Below are 22658 nucleotides of genomic sequence, written 5' to 3' on the forward strand. Positions count from 1 at the left end.
GACCAAACTGAATGCGAAAGTAGGACATCAGTTATGTGTGTTGAATGCCCTGTCAATAACGCCTTGCCACTGATCAGTATTCATTGCCTTGAATCAAGTGTTCAATGAGGGGAATCCTGAAGTCCTCTGCTGAGGTCCTGGGGCTGCGCTGTGGAAGATTTCCTACGTGCCTCCCTCTCACCCTCAAACACTGTCATTAATACCAAATCAGCCATACTGTCAAGTTCAGGAACACTTATTCTTTAATGCAGATTAGGAAGTAGGTCTCAGCATTGCATTAAACAAGAGGCTAATTATAAATGGCACATTATGTGTTAACATCTGTTACGTGGATAATCTTTTGAAGTGTGACTACATTTCTAATTTAAGAAATTGCTTTTTCATATTTTATTCACCATAAATAGATTTGTAACCTTTCACTTGCATTTTATAACTGGGTCTTGAACTATCTTGAAATGTTTAAAAAAATGATTTAAAGTTTAATCTAGCATCAGGCAAAATCACACTGAACTTGTAATTCTTCACAGCTGATAACACTTACACTTAAAACCAAGGATATATAAGAAAAGTGGTGGGCAGTTGTTTCCATTATCCGTCATCATCTCTCTTTATAGTAAAACCTGCATCACACCAAGTGAAATGTTTGATATGTTTAACCTTTTAAGTATAAAAAAACTGCGTTAGAATAGCAGTGAGGAACAAAATTCATCGTGTATCTCTTCAAAAGTCAAGACTTTCAATAGTAAAATAATTTGTCAACATTATGAACTAGAATTATACTTGTTAAAATGATCTACTGTTATACTTGTTAAAATCTAGTTTTTAATTGATTTTATTAATTACTAGCAAAGTACTAGAATAGCTGATGTTTTTTGAATCTTAAAAATTCTAAAAAAAAAAAAAAATTCAAGATATTGCTATGCACAACATATTACCTGACATTACTTTCAACAAAACTATTCTATTTAACAAAACCAATATATGCGTCTGCATAAAGAAAGACACCTTTTAAGGACTAATTTATGACAGCAGTGACATAAAATGTATATTTCTTCCAGGTGATCGTAGATCTCCCCAAAACGCCCCAATGAATGTGTCCCAACCTGACCAAGTCTCCTCTGTGCCAAAATGCCTTCCCTCAATATCTTTGATTAATTAACTTCATGCTAAATTATTTACCCGTGGGATTCTGCTGATCTCCCTGGTTTACTTCAGGCAACAGGAGGTTCACTTATTTTTTTCCTTATTTTCGTTTTACTACATATTTCCTTGATTCTCTCTGCTAAGTACTTCGTCAAGCATTTCAAATTCCAGCATTAATATGTGTTAGTTTTGTCCCAACACCACATTTTTAAACTTCGATCAATACGATAAAAGAAAAGCTAAATTCACTTAAAAAAATCACACAAAAATAAACATCAAATAGTCACGAATGATATTTGTTAGTGTACGTGCAAATCATTAATATTACTGTACATTACTTTTATATGCCTTGTGTCTCAAAGCATACATCTATAAATGCTTCTACCAATTGCTTGATTGTAAAAGTTTCCAAATGATCAGCACTTCACCACACAATGTCGTATTGAGCCGAACACAACCCATGGTTAACATCAATTGCAGGCCATTGTGTTAACGTGGAACATTACATATTTTAAACCATAGAAAAAATGCATCTCTGCTTTACATGCCACAGGCCCATACAGATTAATATTTTATTAATTGAAAAATGTTACCTTTCTCTTGAAACATTTCTATTTCGTCGCATGTCAGCCCTTTATATGTTTAGCTAAATTTGTGGTGTTTGCCCCCTTTGTCAGTATTGTGAGGTGGCACAGCCTGCATGCAGGCTTGTACAGTATATGTCTTCTGGCTTATCGTCTTCATTTGTTTATATGGTAAAAGGAATATCGGTCATACTTTAGACAACAGCTTGCAAATTATGAAACTGCATCACACTGAGCCGAAGGGTTATGGGCTGCATTTTTTATGTGATGAGTAATACGGAAAAGTATTAATATGAGTATTGAGTAGTGGCATTATCTGTGATTGTCATGTGAATCAGGACATACTACCCTAGCATTGTGTAAATCTCACTTGTATAAATATCTTTTGTCTGTCATAAAAATACTCACAGAAGCGATATGAATGTTTCTGATGCCAGTATTTAGTGCATTTTTTAAGCAATGACATGTTCTAAAAACATTAAGACTATATTTAAATATTTATTGCTCTTCGGATACTGCCAAGTGTGTGTTAAATCATTTTTCCCCCTTATGTGTTATACTGCAATAGCTTGACAATGTAAAAGACACAACTTATTGTTCTATAGTATTGTAAGTCATTGATTTTCTCTCCATTCAAGGAAATTGGGATTTTTTTGTAGTGTCTCAATAATGACACAATCAGCACAATAGCCTGTTGACAGTGGGGCACATCATTCCAGTGAACAAACCTAAGAGATGGTTCATTCTAGGGGTGAATTCATCCATCTCCTAACCTCTCGTCCTGGTCCGTGTTGCAGAGAGTAATAACTTGTGTGCGGTTGTAATAACTACCAATTTACTCATTTACTCTGAAACTAAAGAAACAACTTGCCTTAAGGTAAAAGATTAACTCGAATTCCTTTTTTTCCTTTTACTAACCCTAACCATGCAGGTATTGTTCTGTTAGTTTTTGATCAAACCGTTTATATAGTTTTACTTGTAATATTGAGGCTTTGCTCTTGGCAAAAAAAAGTTGCGGGAATGGATGTTCTTGTCTAATTTATTGATTTGCTGTGCTCCATGAAAATGCATTTCTTGTGTGAGTCTCATTCCTAAAAGCAAAAAGGGACATTAAGGTAATACAGTGGGAGTCTGTGAGGAGTCAGACCTGAATGCAGGCATATTGACCTTGTAAGGACACCAGACTTTTCTGTGTATGATGCAATGGTCCAAGGTTACTCGGTCGAAATTCAGTTCACTTTATTGGATTGTCACCACATGCACAAAATCATATTTCTCATTCGTAACTGGATTCGCATTTGGGATACAGTCGTGGTCCTTTTTATATTTGTCAGAGTGACTGTGTATTCTAACATTTGATTTCATCATATAGAAATTTTGAAAGTACGCTATAATGGCGAATCAAATTTCCATATATTTCTATGTATATTTTTCCTGAACCCGTTTTCTGTCCCTGTAGAGAATGATGAGACAGGAGTGATGGACAGTCTGCTGGAGGCCCTGCAGTCCGGAGCTGCATTCAGGGACAGGCGGAAGAGAGCACCCCGACCACGAGGCGAGTCCTCCGCTGTCCTCCACTCCTTTGATCAACATGCTTTCCTCTCCTTTACATTGCGTGAAGTATGGGCTTCATTGTGAATAGCAACAGTCCCCAGGGGCTGTTGTAACACCCCAACAGTTATAACAGATGTCACACGAATACTTCATTTGGCTAGTGTCAGTCCTCGTTTTAACTGAGGATGTGAAGCAGCAGTCCACTGACCAGACCAACATGTATTTTTCAGTTGCTTGGCCTCCGTAGTCTCTCTTAATGACCTGCTATTTTTAGTCATTATCAAAAGCCTTGTGTGTCAGCGTTAATATATGCAGTTCAACTTGAAAGTGCTTGCAAAAAGGCTCAATGCACTATAAGAAAAACACATTACATGATTGTTATCTTTTGTTCAATGATTTTTACAGATCCCCGGCAAAGTCTCAGTCCAACTTCTCAGAGGCTTATTCTGAAGTCTTGTAACCATGGTAAAATTGATCGAATGTGTATTTAATTTAAACAAGTGAACATTCACCATCTAACACATCCTGCTTCCACTGAATAGCAAACTAGCAGTTTTCCCAGCTTTGCCTGCGTGCCCTTTGCCTGCTGTATAGTTTCTTGAATATTGCTCATGCTGACGACTAAACCACCCCCCCAGCAATCAAGATTATTTAATATTTCAGTTTGACTCATGTTTGCCACATAAATTTGAATAATCTTACAGATGACAGCCATTGCTTCACAATAACGGTGGCAGCCGGGAGAAAGAATTACATTTTCATTCTTTGCTTCACCCTGTACAGCTGAATTTGAATGTTGTACTATGGATGATTAACATCAATGTACCGTGGATACTGAGTGCTTCCTTATAATGAAAAGATTTTCACTCCAATAGTACCTGTAAAACTGAGCTTAATAAATACAGCTTAATACAATATACTTAGAAAATGGAGGACAAACTGTTGCATAGCGTAGTGTCATGCAAGAATATACATTGCTTGAGTAACAATTCTAAATTTAATTTCCTTGCTTTCTTTAAGGATATATAAATTATAAGTTTCATTAGAAGTAGATGAGCAGCAACACTTTTTGTGTCAATGGGGACACCATATTGCACTCGCTGAGACACAGAAAATTATTCATAATGTTATTTCAGTTATTGCCTTTACTGCAGAACCCTCCAGTGTAGTGTGTATTAATACATTTGTGTACATTCATCAGCCTACATCAAGGATAGCTCTGTTAGCAAGAGAAACATTCTATTCTGGTATGACTTGTGAGGAATTCTAGGATGTTTTGTATTAAGTTGGAGAATATATAAGATCCATCACAATGACAGGACTGTCATTGTAAGTTGCACTCAGATGTCCGACAGCAAAAACAAATGAAGGCCACGGTGTGCAAGTTCCTGGGTATCGTCTCAGAAGGGAGGACGATTTCCAGGGCATGATTGCTGGGCTTAACCAATGCTGCTGCTTCTAGGAAAAGTAAACTAATCAAGCTGTGGGTTTTACATTTTAGCTGTTGGCCTGCTTGGCTTTCTATTCATGCATCAATGCATGCACAGCTACACTGCATCTTTCACACCAGCCACTGTATATTTTTTTATATGTTTAGCACTGCACATTTATCGCAAAACAGTTATTTTCCTGTCAACAAATTTCACATCCAAACCAGCATGAATTGCACCTTGATTTATTTAATGCTCAGTAAAATGTGATTGTGATTTTTATTTATGTATTTCTTAATTATTTTGCTGTATTTGCTTACTTAATTGGATAAGTGGCTTTTATCTGGGAGTAACTAATCTCCAAGATTCTTCTCTGTCCTTCATGTCCTCCATTAAAAAGGTAAGTCTCTTACCGGACCTGCATTTGGAAATACTGTAATTATTGCCAGAAATTGCTAATACGATGCTTATCGTAATATTAATGTAGTGGCCTTTATCAGTCAGTTTCATCTTGTAGTCCAAGTGGAAATCACAAGAGCAAGACAACAGTACTGAGCTTTATTGTAACCCATCAGTGATGCCTCTTTGATATTATCTTCATTTTTGTGGCCTTTACGTTGGTGTGGGGGGAGGGGTCTCATAGAATGTTCCTTTTCCAATAAAATCTTTTATATTGTTTTTAGATGCAGATTTTGAAAGTGTAAAAGGCATAATTCCACATACATTTTCTAGAATGAATCTTCCAGAAATGTATTAATCGAATTTATTTCATTACAATTAAAATATTCTCAAAGTACAGTGTTTCACCCAAATAACCGACGAGTAAAAAAAAAAAAAGGCTTTACCTCAAAGACAGCACAAATGCTCCATGTAAAAGACACTTCAAACCTCTTCTCTATATTTTTATCCAAAAAGCCAAGTCATTCATTATGCATTTTTAAACTCATGGCTACGGAGCCAGAGAGAGCAGCATGCAGCGGCAGGTGGTTACCCTGCGTTTGACCGCATGTAATGCACAATTGGGTCTGCAGTTCACCCCCTCATTCCTCGCTTGTTACACATTTGCCTATCATGTTTGTACCTGAGGATGGTATTTTAGATTTAAGTCCCAAAAGTGCATTTATTAGTAGAACTACTACAGTCGAACCTGGTTACTACGTACCCCGGATACAACGTTTTCACCTTTTCAACGTACAGGTTTCTAATTCCCGTTTTTAACCTATGTATTATTCCAATAGCAGCCATTGTTTACAGCGTACACCCTTACACCGTAAACTTCGATACAACATCCAAATTTCTAGAGAAAATACGAAAACTAACCATCGTTACAACGTACAGTGCTCTCCCCGCCCACCACAACTTGTGTCGCTACATCTTCCTGTATCTACCTGATCTTCGCCCGACAATGCAATTTTGTCTATTGCGTTGCTTGGCTATTGCGTTGATTTAATTTGACCAATATTTCATTAATATTTTCAGGCCAAATGCCAATTTGGATGCGAATGTTTATTTTAAAAAATCCATTTTGACCAGCCGTTGTGTATTTTCGTTGCCGTTTATCGCCAGCCGGCACTAAGTAATCGTGATTAATTTGAAGAAAATTTCAAGGATCCAAATGAGCTTTGTTGAATTATTTAACAAGTAATAATGTATTCGTTTGTTTTGTAGTCAATTTAAGGGTCTGTTCTATTAAAGTTTTATCATTTACATGGATATTTCGTGAGTTCTTTCATCCATCTTGCACTAAGTGGTTACAACGTTCTATTCTTATAACGTACATGTTTTTGATATCCCGTCTTGTACGTAGTAACGAGGTTCGACTGTATTAATATCACGTGCTGATTTAAATAGCGCGTTGATTTGCTAGTGCCATTCACCTGACTAGCAGTTATATAAAACTAATTGCCATCTTTCTGACAAACCAGATTTGAGAATTCAGCAGCGCTGTGTTATAGTAACTTTTAATGGTTGCATTTTACACCAGAGTAAGTTTGCATTAGTAGACATTTAAATATAGCAAGCGGAGGTGGAAAATACTCTACTAGCTGACTTTCTGGCCTTTTACAAGACTTATGTCAGGACTTGCTGTTGTTACTGTATGACAGGAATTAGATACGTGACCTTTAAGCTCCCAAAAACTTCTGCCACACAACAGTGATTGGAATGAATTTTGGAAAATGGTGGTGTTAGTTTCTTGCAAGTGAAGTAAGACTATGTAAAGGACTCAGAGGAGCCATTTGTAATGATCATAAGCATTAAAGCATTGCTGCGCTGTGCAATTAATACTTAAATAGTTCTTCAGGCTAGTGTCAATTGTCACCTCTTTAAAAATAAAGAAATGCTTGTCTGTTCGAGAATTAAGTTCTGCCAAATTAGTACAGGGATGCAGTTAAGCATACAATTTGAGGACAATATGTTAACCATGCAATGGGAGCACAGGGACACCTTTTAACATGCAGTAACATGGACAGGGGCACAGTGAACGATACATCAGGATCAGAGGGACATAGTTAAGCACAGAGTGTGAAGGCAGGAACAGGATTACAGGGACACCTTTTAACATGCAGAAACGTGGACAGGGGCACGGTGAACCATACATCAGGATCAGAGGGACACAGTTAAGCACAGAGTGTGAAGGCAGGGACAGGATTACAGGGACACCTTTTAACATGCAGTAACGTGGACAGGGGCACGGTGAACCATACATCAGGATCAGAGGGACACAGTTAAGCACAGAGTGTGAAGGCAGGGACAGGATTACAGGTGAGGCAGAAGCATGGGGCACAGCTAAGCACACAGAAAAGCACAGGCTTGTTAGCAGACAGCTCTGTCAGCATGATTTTCATTGGAGTTGAGAGACCGCAGCTTGGATAAATGTAGGTGTTATTGCACTGTTATTATTTGTCCCTGTCACAGTGCCTGCACTTGAAATTGTTCCGGCAGGTGTTTCTGGATCATGTGGTGACAGTTTGGTATAGCAGCATTTTGAAAGAAAAGATAAACCCTCCGTTGTTATCTGTGCAATCCGCCTTCAGAATGTTTAGTATAGTTTACATCAAACATTACTGGGTGATTGTCATTCCATAGCTTTGTGCCTTGATTAGATTTTCTTTTTCTTAGTTAAAATGATAGAATAATGTGTGTGTTCAGTGTGTGTGGGTTATGTTTATATTACACTGTGGGTAGCAAACCCCCCCCCCCACAATGTAATAAAAACCTGTTGTTTTGAATTTATCAGGACCATTTTTCAGGTCCCCACAAAGATCTTTGAATACAGTCAAGTTTGGTTGGTTATGGTTACGGTTAGAGCTGTGTAGGGGTTAGGGTTAGGGTTAGGGTCCTCATAGTGGGATTAGAGGTTTCCCCATAGAAATGAATGGAGAGTCACCACAAAGATATAATTAAAAACCTGTGTGCATGTTTGTGTTTGCGCACGAATGTATCTATTTGTGAGTGTGAGTGAGAGATGATCTATGGAAGAGCTCCAACATTGTGATAGTTAGCTTTATATGCAGTTTTCCGACTGTAATATCTTTCAATGTTTGCAGTATATTTCAGTGTTTGTATGTGTGCACTTCACGTTCAGTAGCCCAGCTCAGTGGCAGTGAATGGACACAGTGCAATTATTAATAGATACGTATAAAACACGTCATTAAAGTTAACATTGTACACTCGTACATTGTCCCCCATAGTTTAATGCTTAAAGCACACTTTGCAGGACATGTCTGTATTATTTAGGTTTATCCATGCCATCACATTACAGCAAATCACAAGTGACCAAGTGTAGTGAGATTGCAAAAGCAATATCTGAACACAAAAATATTTCAAAAAATGAGAGGGAAGTCACAAATGTGATGCCATCCTCAAACAGACAGGACGTGATCCACAAATGTGCAAAACACGTTTCACATGTAAAAATTGCTCTCTGTTTTTGTGGACATGATTTCACACAGCACAAGTAAAAAAAAAATATAGATTTTTCTGGATTGTTAAAAATCTGTGGATCATGGTACGTATTTGTGAATTGTCTTCTGTGGTTTACAAAAGTCCTATAAAACGTCCGTAAAAGTCCCACATCCCAAGTGGTGGCGTGTAACCTTGAAAAATTGTCATCCAAATGATGAAAAAATGTTGCCGTATACATTGTGTTTTGCGACACCACAAAATATACGATAGAACATATGAAACGATAGACATTATTTCATCGCCGGTACATATCGTTATTTTGCAGGGTCCGAATATATGTAATGTCTACGATATGGTGGGATTTTTTGCAGGAGCTGATTTTGCAGCAGAACCTATCATTGGGTCTGTGTTCAATTCACCGCCTAAATGGGGAATCAGCATCTGTCTTCCAAACTGTTTTAATTGATGCGACTTGTCATTGTTCTCAAAGTTTGACTGTCAAAACTTTTGATATATTTGTATTTTTCTACAATACATCTTCCACACATCGCGTAGGCCTGTGTGCTTTTCATTAGAGTGACAGATTATTACTGCAAACTTCTGTTCACTTTTAAAGGACTGTTATAGCAGAGAAGTTGTTGCATGAAGCAGAATTAAATTAAAGTTCAATGCAGTGTAATGTCAGGCACTTTTAATGGAGAACGGGAGTGAGTGTGTTTTCAGCATGAAATTCAGAATTTAATGACCTAGGGCTTGGTGACTTATACGTGACCAATCAGGAGGGTTTTGTCTGTTTTCTGCTCTTGCCAGTTTTAATGTTCCACAAGAAAAAAAAATGATGCACAGGATGTTTGACCTGTTGCTCCCAAATGGAAATGCAGAAATAGAGCAGGATATTTTTACGATGGCGATCTAATTAAGTCAAACCCAGGAGAATTACTGAATATTAATTTTGCTTTGCAATACCTTAAACTGTGTTACTTTCTCTGATTTCTGCAAAGTCTGAGACTAATGAGCATTGGTACATGGTCCTATAGAAACACATATATACTGCTCAAGTTGAAGAACGTGGCTATAGGTAATACATTATTTTATCCCACATTAAATAATTGGATATGCATATCTAACCCAAGACTTGAGTCTGTATGTTTAGTTATAAATAATTTTAGGGGAAGTTTTTACTAATAATCAGTTTGGGACCGTAGTCAAAAGTACATTTTGGTCACAGGCCAGAATTTTCTGGATGCTGTTGGGTAAAATAGGTGGAGTTAAAGCAAGTGATTCTCTATCTGAATCACCTCTCCTTGTACTGGTGATTATATCAGTTTGCAGAAATCCTTCAGGCTTTCCCAAACACGCCTCATTAAAGACACGAAAAAGCTATTATCACCTTTGTAGGAAAAGCCTTCTCTTTGCTGAACATAATTGGCCTTGCATTTTATATGGGATTCCTTTTGGATTTTCATCAATGCTGTTCATGTTGGACAAATTAATATTTACATGAAATAGGCCACGAATCCGCAGAGTTGCCTGTCTGCTACTGGTATCGGTATGTGCCTCTAATTTCCAGAAATGGGTTGACATGCTTCTGTCATATTGGTTTTAACGTAATCCTTAGCTGAAGGAAGAGGTTGCAGTTCCTCACTGTCACATTAGTTCATGTCCATCAAATATTGGTCTCCATAGCCACCTTGGTAAAAAGTGTGGTGGAGGTCATCTTTAAAAAGAGCCACTGCGCGCATGGATGGAAATGGCATGTCTAAAGTGAATTCATTCAAACTAAAGAAACCAAGTTAAGCTATTTTAGTGCAGTGTTATGCTATACAGGTTTTCAGTGATGATGCAGTGTAGCACTGGCCTGATGGTTAATTTTATAGTGATAGATGCCATGAAAGTCAATGGAAATGATCTGGATTTTTGGAGTTGATTCCAGTCTGAAGAGTCACACTTGATAATATTTGGAGGGTTTCGAGTGCCGCTGCCATTTTTCAGCTGGAGAAACAAACACAGCATGGCTGTGAATGTATAATATCTGAGCAGCTAAGAGTGAGCAGATGCCTGGGTTATAGTGAAGTGGGCATCTGTACATGATGGAAGGTGAGCTCAGAGAGATGCCGGGAAGCAGATGAGAGCTGCAGTGGAGAATTGCAGTGGGTCTTTTCACAAACCGAAGTCAGGCTTCAGGCGAGCAGATCATCTGATTCTTCTGGCTTTTATTGATCGCACACCAGTTTCTGTTTAATAGTTGTATAACTCTGTAGACAGATTTTATCTAGAGAACAGCTTGTGAAGTGGTAAGCATGATCTATGAATTGCATAGTTATATTTTTGTTTTCATGGAATTGGCATGAAGCTGTTGGCATCACGGATGAGTGGCTTTGTACCACTGCAGAGCACCCGCATGACGTGGCTGATCCCCCCTTTCACAGCACAGACGCAAACACTGAATTCTGAAAGCAGTTTGAAGTTTGTATTTATTTCTGTCCAGGATAATTCAAGTTAACATTGTCGGGGCTACTTTTCTGAGATTATTAATCTGTAGTTGCTTTAATTGAATTTTATGCTCGGCTTATCTTTGCATGATGGGGTGATCTGTTCCCTCTCGCTTTCTGCACACTAATCTTATCTCTGTGACTGCCTTGCCTTTTCTGAGAGAAACAAGATTTACTGCATTTCCTTTCAGTGTGAATTATTCAAAGAACCTCCACACCTGTTATAGGCATCAGATGAGTTTTTACGGCGAATCAAAATGGGCATTATCTGTAGTCAGGTGAGGGGAAGATCTGACTGAATATGATAATGGCAGTGACCTTTGATCATCGAAAGGATATGGTGAGAAATGCATGCTGAAACACTCTTGTTGATCATCATTTGCACATGCGGAAAATGAGTTTACAGTGCTATTAAATAAAGTGAACCATAGCAGGGTATGGCAATAACCGTACTCAAATAGCATTCAAATTTAGTTTTTTATTTATTATTATGTGGGTCATCTGAGATCAATGTCATTGTTCAAGCATTTTTTTGCAATTCTTTGTTTCCATGGTGACTGCTTCGGTTAAAGTAAATGGCAGGTTCGAAAGAGGTGGACGTGCAGAGCAGTATAAAATGGCAAGAGTGACCATCGTGCCCCCCACCCCCCTTTCCTCCTCCACGCCGATGTTGCGTGAGCAGGTACAGCCAGTGCACGTAAATGGAGCTTATTCAATGTCAGCGCTGGCCACAGGCTGTCCTCCACTAACCGCTGACCCGACGTTCCCGAAAAGGACGGCAGTGCCACCACACCTGTGCAGAAGGCAGGCCAGATGAGAGACTGCGCTGTCTGACAGCAGATCCCTCTGAGACAGGTTTTAATCAGATCTCTGTCCTCTCCCTCAAGCCTGCCTTCCTGCTTCCTGGCATCGTGTCCAAGTATCTAGGAACGGCAGCTAGTGAGCTCCTGGCCCGTGTTTACGCTTAAAGGTGCTATAGGCTCACCTGCAAATTAACGGGAAGCGTATATTTCACAGAACATATTAATAAGTAACATGGCTGAAATATTAATAGTAAATAATTAATGTAAGCAAGTGCACTATACCATTAAATAGATTTCTTTAAAGATAATAGAATTTCAATGGTCCAATTCCTCCATAAACTCTAAAGTGCATTTTATTTATTCATATCATGTGAACCATCAAAAGTTAGCTGCTACGTTATATTCAGAGTCTGACTGACTGACTGACAGATGGATGGACGCAGTACTGAAACCACAACATTTGTCCAGGGGAAGGTTTCCTCATGCCAAATTTAGTACCACAGTAAATTATATGAGCTGGACACTAAGTGCTTTCATTATCAAGTAATTGTGGTTACTGTTTAATAAACTCCATTCCCCAATTAACTATCCGTGTGCGTAGGGAGATGGGCTAATGGACTTTAGTTCCTAGAACATGGATGGGATGTAAGTGTAGCAGTTTAAATAAGCACTGGTGGTGAGAAACTGTAGAGCTGAAGTACCGTGCAGAACCCACAGGTATAATATACAATGTTCTTATACTGTAATATCTATGTTAGTAATAACAGCTTCTCATTTGGAAGTACGAAATGATTCTTTTCTGTTTATTTCATCGTTAGAGACAAATGAGCAAATAGGCGACTGGCCTACAGCTGTACTGGGAACTATTAAGCGGCGTAAGTGGCAGCACAAACAGAAAGTGCCCTGTCATGAAAAGTAAACTGACATAAAGTTTCTTTGGGTGAGAAAAATTACTTTTCTTTGGTTTATCATTTTATTGTCATACTTGCAAACCCTGTCAAAAATATTGTTACACTTACCTACTATTATCTCTTCTATTTCTGCTATTGCATTTGTCTCGTGTCACACCTTTTGCAATGTTTGCACTTTTTGCACACTTGCACTTCATGTTATCTTGTGCTGATGTTGTGTTATATGCAGTCCTATGTAGATGTAGTGATATACGTAGTCCTGTATAGATGGTGTTATACGTAGTCCTATGTAGATGTAGTGTTATACGTAGTCCTGTGTAGATGTAGTGCTATACGTAGTCCTGTGTAGATGTAGTGCTATACGTAGTCCTGTGTAGATGTAGTGCTATACGTAGTCCTGTGTAGATGTAGTGCTATACGTAGTCCTGTGTAGATGTAGTGCTATACGTAGTCCTATGTAGATGTAGTGTTATACGTAATCCTGTGTAGATGTAGTGTTATACGTAGTCCTGTGTAGATGTAGTGCTATACGTAGTCCTGTGTAGATGTAGTGTTATACGTAATCCTGTGTAGATGTAGTGTTATACGTAGTCCTGTGTAGATGTAGTGCTATACGTAGTCCTGTGTAGATGTAGTGCTATACGTAGTCCTGTGTAGATGTAGTGCTATACGTAGTCCTGTGTAGATGTAGTGCTATACGTAGTCCTATGTAGATGTAGTGTTATACGTAGTCCTGTGCGGATGTAGTGTTATACGTAGTCCTGTGCGGATGTAGTGTTATACGTAGTCCTGTGCGGATGTAGTGTTATACGTAGTCCTGTGCGGATGTAGTGTTATACGTAGTCCTGTGCGGATGTAGTGCTATACGTAGTCCTGTGTGGATGTAGTGCTATACGTAGTCCTGTGTAGATGTAGTGCTATACGTAGTCCTGTGTAGATGTAGTGCTATACGTAGTCCTGTGTGGATGTAGTGCTATACGTAGTCCTGTGTGGATGTAGTGCTATACGTAGTCCTGTGTGGATGTAGTGCTATACGTAGCCCTGTGTGGATGTAGTGCTCTACGTAGCCCTGTCTGGATGTAGTGCTCTACGTAGCCCTGTCTGGATGTAGTGCTCTACGTAGCATCATGGTCCTGGAGGATCGTCATCTCATTTCACTATGTACTGTATTACTGTATATGGTTGAAACAATATGAACCATTTGACTTGGATTAAGCAGACATATAACTCCATCTGAATTTCGGAGGCTGTTCTTTTCATGGAAAAGATGTGTGTGTTATGCAGAGTGCTTTCACTTTTAAGGCCTGTCTTGTAAGTCGTCCTGCTTGCTACATGCCAAATAAGTCATCCACCTACATGATCACACATTTAGTACTTACTCATTAAGAGTAAAACTAATCAAACGAAAATCCTTGTAGTAATGCAGGACAAGCTGTGAAGCACCCTTGCAGATAATCTTTTTAGATGATGCACTAGTATCTGTGCAGTGAATAATGGGAAAGTAGGTCCTCATATTGTTATATTCTACTATGCTTTGGTTATTAATGTCTTTTTTTTTTCATTTCCTGTGAAAGTTATAGAAAAAGGTTAAAGGTGCAACAGCCTTATACTTAGCAATGTGACAGTTTGATTTTGCTCAAAATCTAATTTTAATGATAAGATTGTGAAGTAATCCAGGTGAGTGTGCATACTGTAAGCCTGTAGTCCAGATCCCTGTCACTCATGCGTTTATCTGCTGCTTCAGTTTGGTTGTGTCTTTAATGATCTCACAATATGACATGAAGACTGTAAAGTGGTTGTCAAATGAATATTGGGGATATTTGGCTCATGAAGTTGTGTAACTTAGCTTCTCACTGCTGATCTGGACTATCCCGAGTGAAACTCTCATGATCATGCTGACTGAAAACCTAGTTCTAAAGTTATTATTTGAGCATATAGAACGAGTGAGGAAGCCCAGGAACAGGAAAAACAGTATCCCTCACCAGAACTCTTTTAAAGGCTAATTGCTTGACTTTCATGTTTAAAATGGGAGATGATGAGCACTGAAAATAGATCATGGAGAGTGGCCTCTCTCTGATCTTTTTCTGGCAGTGTGGAAATGGGAAAAATGGGGGAAGACCCAGGTCGAACACACTGTTTTATGTGCAAATGAAATGGGGCACATTGTCAACCTATATAGGCCCTCTGGCGTCACTCCTGTCGTTTAACCATCACTTATTGCTAATCCTGTCCTGATTCCTTGACCCAAAAAACTGATTTATGAGGGAGAAAAACAACTGACGTCCCTATAGCTTAATAGCAGTATTGTGATGTTGTAGTTGTAGCATAGCAAATCAGAGCATGTGTGTGTTAAATGTGGCACACAGAAAACATTATTTTAGGATAATATTTTTTTTTTGTGATAGATCTTACAAAGACTGTGAATAATCTGTGAAGTATATGATATTTTGCTTTTGTGTTAAATGCCGATTGTTCAGCATTCAATATCTTAAAATGTACTAAATAATTATAATTATTGACTTGTTATATGCTTTTTTCCCCATAAAGTATTTAAGGAATGTCTACAGATTCAAGAATATCTCTAGGTAATTCGAAATTTTTCACCAAGTAATGTTTGTTTACACTTTCCTATAAACTTATATTTGCATTTAGAAATGAGAACATCAAAGACCATAACCCTTGTTTCTCAGGAAGTTCTCAGTAGCTAATATGTCCTGTTTATTAAGGAGTGAACAATGAAAGAATGCTGTGCATATATACAGATCAGGCGTCGCTCATAGGTCTTCAGTGCACAATGCAAAACTTTGAGCATTAAGCAAAAACAGTTGGAGTGAGAGACTGACAGCCAGCCTCTCTCTGACTGATGAAATTGCAGCTGATTTATGGCAAATGTCAGTAACAGCAGAACTTGGCACCATTTTTCCCGTCAGATGAAAGCTGAAGGTAGGCAAGATTTGTTATCAATCACATCTCATCTGCATAAGATATTGGCAGACATTTGATGGCTTGATTGAACTATAGCTCCAGTTGCTACAAGGCTAGTTAATCAGCACACAAAGAAAAAGAGACGGGATGCCTTAAAGGCAATGGCCTGTTACTCTCAAAGTGAGAGGCAGGGTAAGGTTTGGTCACAGGAAGGTGAGGATCATAGCAGAGATTTTGTATAATGAAGTGAAAAAATACTACGTTGGCGTTATGAAATTAAATGCATTTTTATGGAGCCTATGCATTTGCTTGGAGTGTAGAGATTCTTACACATACAGATAACACAAGAGTGAGGTCAGGGGTTTGTATGTGATCCACTTAGGTTTGTGAAGAGATTCGATATGCAACACGGTGCAGCCCAAGGACAATAACTGGTTTTTGGGAAGCAATGATTTATCACCATGCAGTTCAGGAGTAAAAATGCAGTACAAGCATTTAAGAGCTAAATGCTACACGTTGTTACTCTATTACACATAGAGCAACACATCTGTGGTGATATTTTAACAGTTAGAATAATAAATTTAATACTAAAATAAAACCTTATGAAATTTGAATTGCATGATACAGCTATATACAGTATAACAAATGTCAGCATTTCTCCGTTTTATATAGAATCACTAAAAGTTTAATTTGCTTCCATCATTATATATAAATCAAACTTGGTCAAATAAGCAAATCTTAAAAACCATTTTCTGAAACCAAGCAGGTGTAATAAGGATGACGAATCTGTGATGCGTGAATCTGAGATCTGAAGGAGGCCGCTGAAGCTGTGGCCTATAGCGAATGGAAATTGATTCCACAGTCAACAGTACCACGCCGTAATGAAAGTGTTATAGCCCAGATAAGCCTACATGTATTTTTTGGTTTGTTTGCAAATGGTTTTTATTCTGTTTTATTTTACCTCAGAATTTGTAGGCCTAACACAGAAAGAAATTAACAACATGTTGGAGCGTTGACTTATAATTTTTGTTTATTTAATTGCTTATTTATATTATGCACGTAAGTCTATCGACAGGACGTAATTATTTGAAAATTTACTTTTCAATGAAATGTTGTACAAATCTATTAAATGCCGGTAATTTTTGACTGGGATTTCTCCCGTTAGACTGGGGCATTGAAATCTTCCCACATGCATTGATCAGCACCAGTTTTATTATAATGGAAATGCTGGCTAACAATTCAGTTTGTGAAATACAGTATAAAATACTCCTGCTTTGTCGAGCATGGTTTTCAGTACAGGGAATTCTTATGCACATTAAATCCTTTGTGATGTGATGTGTGTTTATTGGTTGTGGGAGGGACGTGTATGTGTGTAACAGAGAAATATCTGCACTATGACGTTGTGTTAGATAACCGATTGGAAGGTGTGCAGCGTTAATGACTGAAAACCAGGGGTAAATTCATCCAAAAAGTGAAGTGAATTTTTGTATCATTTAAATAAAAAATGATACACAATGAAATTTCTACTGCATATTTGATTTGATGGTGCCTAAAGAGCAGCCAGTCAGATCTCACTAAATCAGACTGGCTCCTTCCGGTTTGTTTAACACTGCTGGGGATTGCTGTTCACTTCAGGGGCATGATGAACAATGTCAGTAAGCAAAGGAAGATCTGTGCGCTATTGGAAGTGTCACCCTGTGGGCTCTCAGAAGTGACACGAGGCTTCCTTAAGGAGCATTCTTTACACCTTCTTACAGGAGTACCCCCATGGTTTCTCTGCTCGAAGTGTTTGGAGATCATGTGTGCAGAAATTTGAATAAATGCTTTTTGTGTGTGCTCGACGTCTCTGCAGCCACACAGGCTACGGAACGCAATCAGTGTTTTACCCCTTGTCTCCTAGGACTTTGTGACAGCTTTCCACTTTCAAGTCTCCTTACTCTGAAATGGCAGTCGTGATTTTGTCTGTAGGCTTTTTAGCATATGTTCAGTGTCTCTGAGTAACTCCTCCGGTGATTCTGCAGACTGCTGTGCCAAAGCTACTTTCCAGCAAGAGATTTTAGGAAAGCGAAAAACTGAGTTGTAATGCTACGGAACATTTATCCATATATTCCGCCATGATTTAGCAGTTGAGGTTCCTTTTTCATCTGCTCAGCCCTTCGTCGTCGTCTCTTTTAACATTTTAAAAAAGAAGGTAAATCAGTAGCATGAAAGCAAGGCATTCCGCCTTGGATAAACATTAAAGTGTCTATTGTTATAATGGAAATATTAGATACTTTGTGAGGAATTAAGAGGCACAGTTGTTTAAAAGATATTCCTGGAATACAATTAGTGCGTTCATGTGCTAGGTTTCTCGGACCGTCGACCTCCGTTAATTCATACCCTGATTTCCAGCTAAACAAGTGACCCTGCCAATGAATTCTGGTGCATCCTTTATGTGATGTAAGCAAAGATGACTTAATAGCTTTGAATCACAGAGTGAATAAAAAGATGTGGAAAAACATGGACGTGTCTGTGTTATGGTTCCCACCGCCCATGATAGGTTTACATATTGGAGTGACTCGCAGTCGTATTCCTTCCATCAGCCTTGTGCAATGAAAGACCAGGTTGGTGTGTCCAGGGCATGAGAAGGTCTTGCGTCCTGGACGTGGCGTTCAGTCTCTCTCACCCCAGCTGAGCTCATATTTTGACATTCAAATGACAGTCATATCATCGAGTCATAGTTTCTACAAAGTAGGGCTGAAATATTTATTGATCTCTAATCGAAATCGTGATTCCAAGCAGCACTTTTTTTTAAAATTTAACTTTAACTTAACATAGTCACAGCTTTTGTGATAATTGTTTGAGTGTTCTATGCTAATTTAAAGTGGAGTAAATACACGTTGGAAGCCATTCATTATCTTGCATTAGAATATGGGCCACTTAACATGTTCATGGTATCTCGTGGTAATGCTGTCATATGTTTTAAATCTGTTAGACACACAATATTTAATTTAAGCTTAACTTCTAAAAAATGTCACAGATTCTATTATAATATCAGTCACAAAAATCGTGATTAGATATTTTTCCCAAGTCCTTCAGCCCTGCTACAAAGTGTAGGACAACTGGAAAATGTTTCACCTTACGTCTGTTGTGTGCCTGTTGTGTCCAGCCATCGAGTAGCTAATCACAGGTGTAATGTGCTGATCCCAAGCTTTCAGAGCATTGTACTTAAGTGGTGCCCCGGCTGCATAGGTAATGAGTTCTGTTTGCTCATTTACCAAGCAGACAGGGTGCTTGGTATTCAGAGAGAGTGATGCGGGTGGCATGTCCGGACACTTTTCCTACCTCTCACTCCTCACCATAAGGACTGGGGAGTAAAGGACCACAGTGACCTGACTAACAGAACTGCCCCCTACTGGCCAGTGATGAGGAGGCTGATGATCCGCCTAATGCTGTACACTGAGTGTGCAAGATGGGGACTTTCCTGACTTGCTCTCTTTGTATTAATCCCTAATGCTTTTAACAAGTGGGAAGAACGACGTTACTCAACTCTAAAATACAAGTCTGTCCACAGGCAGCCATAAATTCTTTTTTTTTTCATGTGAGTTTCTAAACGTCTATGCTCAGCAAATTAGAGTCAGTACCACTCTGAGACTAGAGCTCTATCTGTTTTGCCTTGGCCGCCCCTTCAAAGCTATAAGATTAATGGATCTCGTGTGCGATCACAGGGATTGTTGTTATTTCATACCTGAAACTGGCTTCACTTCCAATAAACCGTCAGCAGAATTTTGCACCTTTCACCCATGGTGACAAATGGCATTTCTGCGCTGGTGACGGCACTGAACGACTGAACGCGACTTTCCATGGACAGTTTACATGGACACAGATAATGTGTTACAATTTCTGCAGTTTACCCTGAGTAGTTGGGGCTGGGAACATGAAGCCTGGATTATTCCGCACTCTTACTGGCCCCACAGATTGAGAGAAATAATGTGCATATTAAAGGAGATTAATTGCTAATGATTTTCCCAATTGCTCTATTTCCCTCCATGCTGTAGCAATTTAAGACACTGTCAGATTTTATTCCCCTTGACTGAGGTGGTACTTTTGAATTGTATATGTGAGCCTTTCATTTCGTTGTCTGGAGCAGTGGCCTGGACCCATTTTGTTTTAAGATTTTCTAGAGCATTTTCTGAAAGGTTTACGTGTTACTAAAGCAGAATTACAAACCATGGAATAAATTAGCTGGTGAGATAAATGGTGCTGCTATTTCTCTTTGGGGAAATGCGTAAAACATGAAATTTGTCTTTTGTACATGACCTTAAATGGGTTAGAATATGGATAAAGATTATAGGGACCATAGAGAGCAGTTCTGTTTGATTTCCAGTTGAAGTGCCCCACATTAACACTTGCCCTCTGGTCCGGTGCTGTCTCTGAAACTGCTGGGCCAGCTAATCACACCCGCTAATGGCCCACTGGTCCAGTGCTTTAGAATAACTATTTCCCCCTACATTGGCTGTGCTTGATACGCTGTCTATGTGCCTGTTGTCATTTTCACTTAGCCAGCTATTAATTAAAATATTATACGCAGGGTGCTTCAACCCGATAACTCCTTAAGATAACACTGCTGCAGTCATGATGTCCTTTCTGCCTGACGGCCTGGATGAATCGGCTAGATCTTTTGCCCGACCTATTTGGTATCAGTCTTGTATAGACAGGCCCAGGTCTCTGGAACGCATGCAGGTACTCTTCCATGCTGCTGTCAGGTGTGCTTTTCAGGATGTGAGGCTGTGTAGGTATGACCTTTGACAGCTGGGCGGTGCTCCTGAGATCTCCTACAGGGTGATGACACCTAGTGCCTTTTCTGCTGCTCAGCGGTGAGGTCGGCCTGCTGTTTTCGCCCTGGCCAGCAGCAAACTGTCATCTGTGATGGCCATCACTTCTGATGTATCTGGGCACTGTTGTGGAAAAGCCTGAGCAGAACTACATCACACGGACGAACATCAAATCAGGCCAGAGCTTTATTTCTTATGAATTCAAACAGGCGAACAACACGATAATGGTATTTACCACAGCATGCTTAGTCTAAATAAAAGCAACCTGCTATGGACAATGGGAGTGAGCAGCAGATGGAACAGGTCAGTACAGAAAATTGTGATTTCTTTTTTTCCCCTCCCATTATATTACTGTTATTATTTTACATTAAAGTTTGTCATTATTCTATGGGCCAACGAATTCAGAGTCTGGGCTAGTAGCTTTAAAAAGCCAGATGGTCAGTGACAAATGTGCTTTTCTAACCATCCTACACGTCAGTTTTTTTGTTCAAAGGAGAAGGATTAAGTTGTAGGCAAGATTTTGATTTATAACATTTTAGGCATTTTAAGACTCTCATCTCAGATATTAGGTTAGCCCTTGCTTACGAACAGTGAAATACCTTGTAGTTCGTATTGACACCTGCATACAAAACGGCTGTTATTACTTACCTAAAAGTGTGTTTACATAATACACTGTGTTGCATACAGTACACTGTGTTGCATACAGTACACTGTGTTGCATACAGTACACTGTGTTGCATACAGTACACTGTGTTGCATAAAGCAGTAAACAATTCTTTTCATAGTCGCTTGATATGTCACATAACCTCATATAGCTGCTTTAAAAAGAACAATTGGATAAATGCAGAAAAATCATTGTTATACTTTATGGTTACTGAGGTACATCTATGGGGCTGTAAGCTGCTCCCGCCTTTGCCTTCAGAGGAGCCACAATTTGTCAAGGCATGGTCTCAACACTGTGGACGTTGCCACATGAACGCTGGCCCACACTGACTCCGCTACGTCCCACGGTTGTTGCAAATTAGGTGGTGGTGAATCTCTACACCGAGCAGCTCCAGCACCTTCACCCTGGCTATGCAGCGTTGGCCAGGCAGAGCGTGATCCCAAAAGCAAGCCTGTACAATCGAGGCCTTGGGACATGGAGATTTATCCTGCTAAAGAAAATGTGCCTGGCAGTGATGTTCAGATATCCTGTTGTCTTTTGATTGTATTGAGAACCCGGTTTGTGCCATGAAAACACTCCACACAATCATGCCACTATCACCATCAGCCCACATTGCTGACACCCAGCAGGATGGATCAGCGGAATCATGCTGTTTTCATCATATCCTAGTCTTCCTAGCAGCATGAAACAGCTGGAATCGGGATTCATCATTATGTTCATCATCAGATGATGCTTTTTTCACCCCCCGTCCCCTAGTATGTGTCCTTTAGGTCATTGCAATCACACTCTCTCTTATTTTCCTTGACAGGTGAAGAATTGTTAGGTCATCAGTTTGTGTAGCACATCCATGACAGGGCATGATGAACTGTACATTACATGTCTGTCAGCGTCAGTCTTCTTGTCTGCTGTTATTCAGCCGACTGAAACCGCTCAATAAACTGTCAGAGGCGTAACGCTGCGATCAACATGCTGCGTCTGACCGAAAGGCTGCTTTTAGCCAGATGTGTTTTTGCATGGTGAATCATACTGGTTCTGAAATAGTCATACTGGGGTCTTGTGCCAACATCCATGATCCATTCAAAGTCGCTCAGGCGAAAGCTGCCTACCTGCTTTCGCTATAATACCCTCAGCATGTAATGTTGTCACTGACTCAGTTCATTTCTGGGAAACAGAAGGTGTATGTAACAAAGTAGCTGTTCGGTATACATTTCAGCCATATGGTTAGATTTCTAACAAGAAGTGTGGCAACTTTGTTAAAGTTTGAGATTGAGATTTTTATGGTTGGCGTTGTTTCCAATGCGGGTGATTAGGTGGAATTCCAAATGATAATAGTTCCTTCACTAAGTTAAGATAAGAAAGGAGTCAGCTGTGATGTTTAATGTATGGCATCCATTTCAGGATTTATTACATTCATTCTCCCTGGGTTGTGCTG

At 39.2% G+C, this 22658-nt stretch overlaps 1 protein-coding gene across 3 annotated transcripts in view; it reads left to right on the plus strand.

The window, feature by feature from the left end:
• LOC125709581 (protein diaphanous homolog 3-like) overlaps positions 1–22658 on the plus strand; it is a 185063-nt gene that overhangs the window by 143455 nt on the left and 18950 nt on the right. For 2 of the 3 annotated variants that reach the window (XM_048978175.1, XM_048978176.1), the window contains 2 exons: positions 3187–3282; positions 3687–3746. In XM_048978175.1, the coding sequence (XP_048834132.1) occupies positions 3187–3282; positions 3687–3746 (156 nt within the window). The remainder of the gene's footprint in view (positions 1–3186; positions 3283–3686; positions 3747–22658) is intronic. The other variant, XM_048978177.1, reaches the window with a different exon arrangement.

Source organism: Brienomyrus brachyistius, chromosome 16 (assembly GCF_023856365.1).
Source record: "Brienomyrus brachyistius isolate T26 chromosome 16, BBRACH_0.4, whole genome shotgun sequence".
Classification (NCBI taxonomy): Eukaryota; Metazoa; Chordata; class Actinopteri; order Osteoglossiformes; family Mormyridae; genus Brienomyrus; species Brienomyrus brachyistius.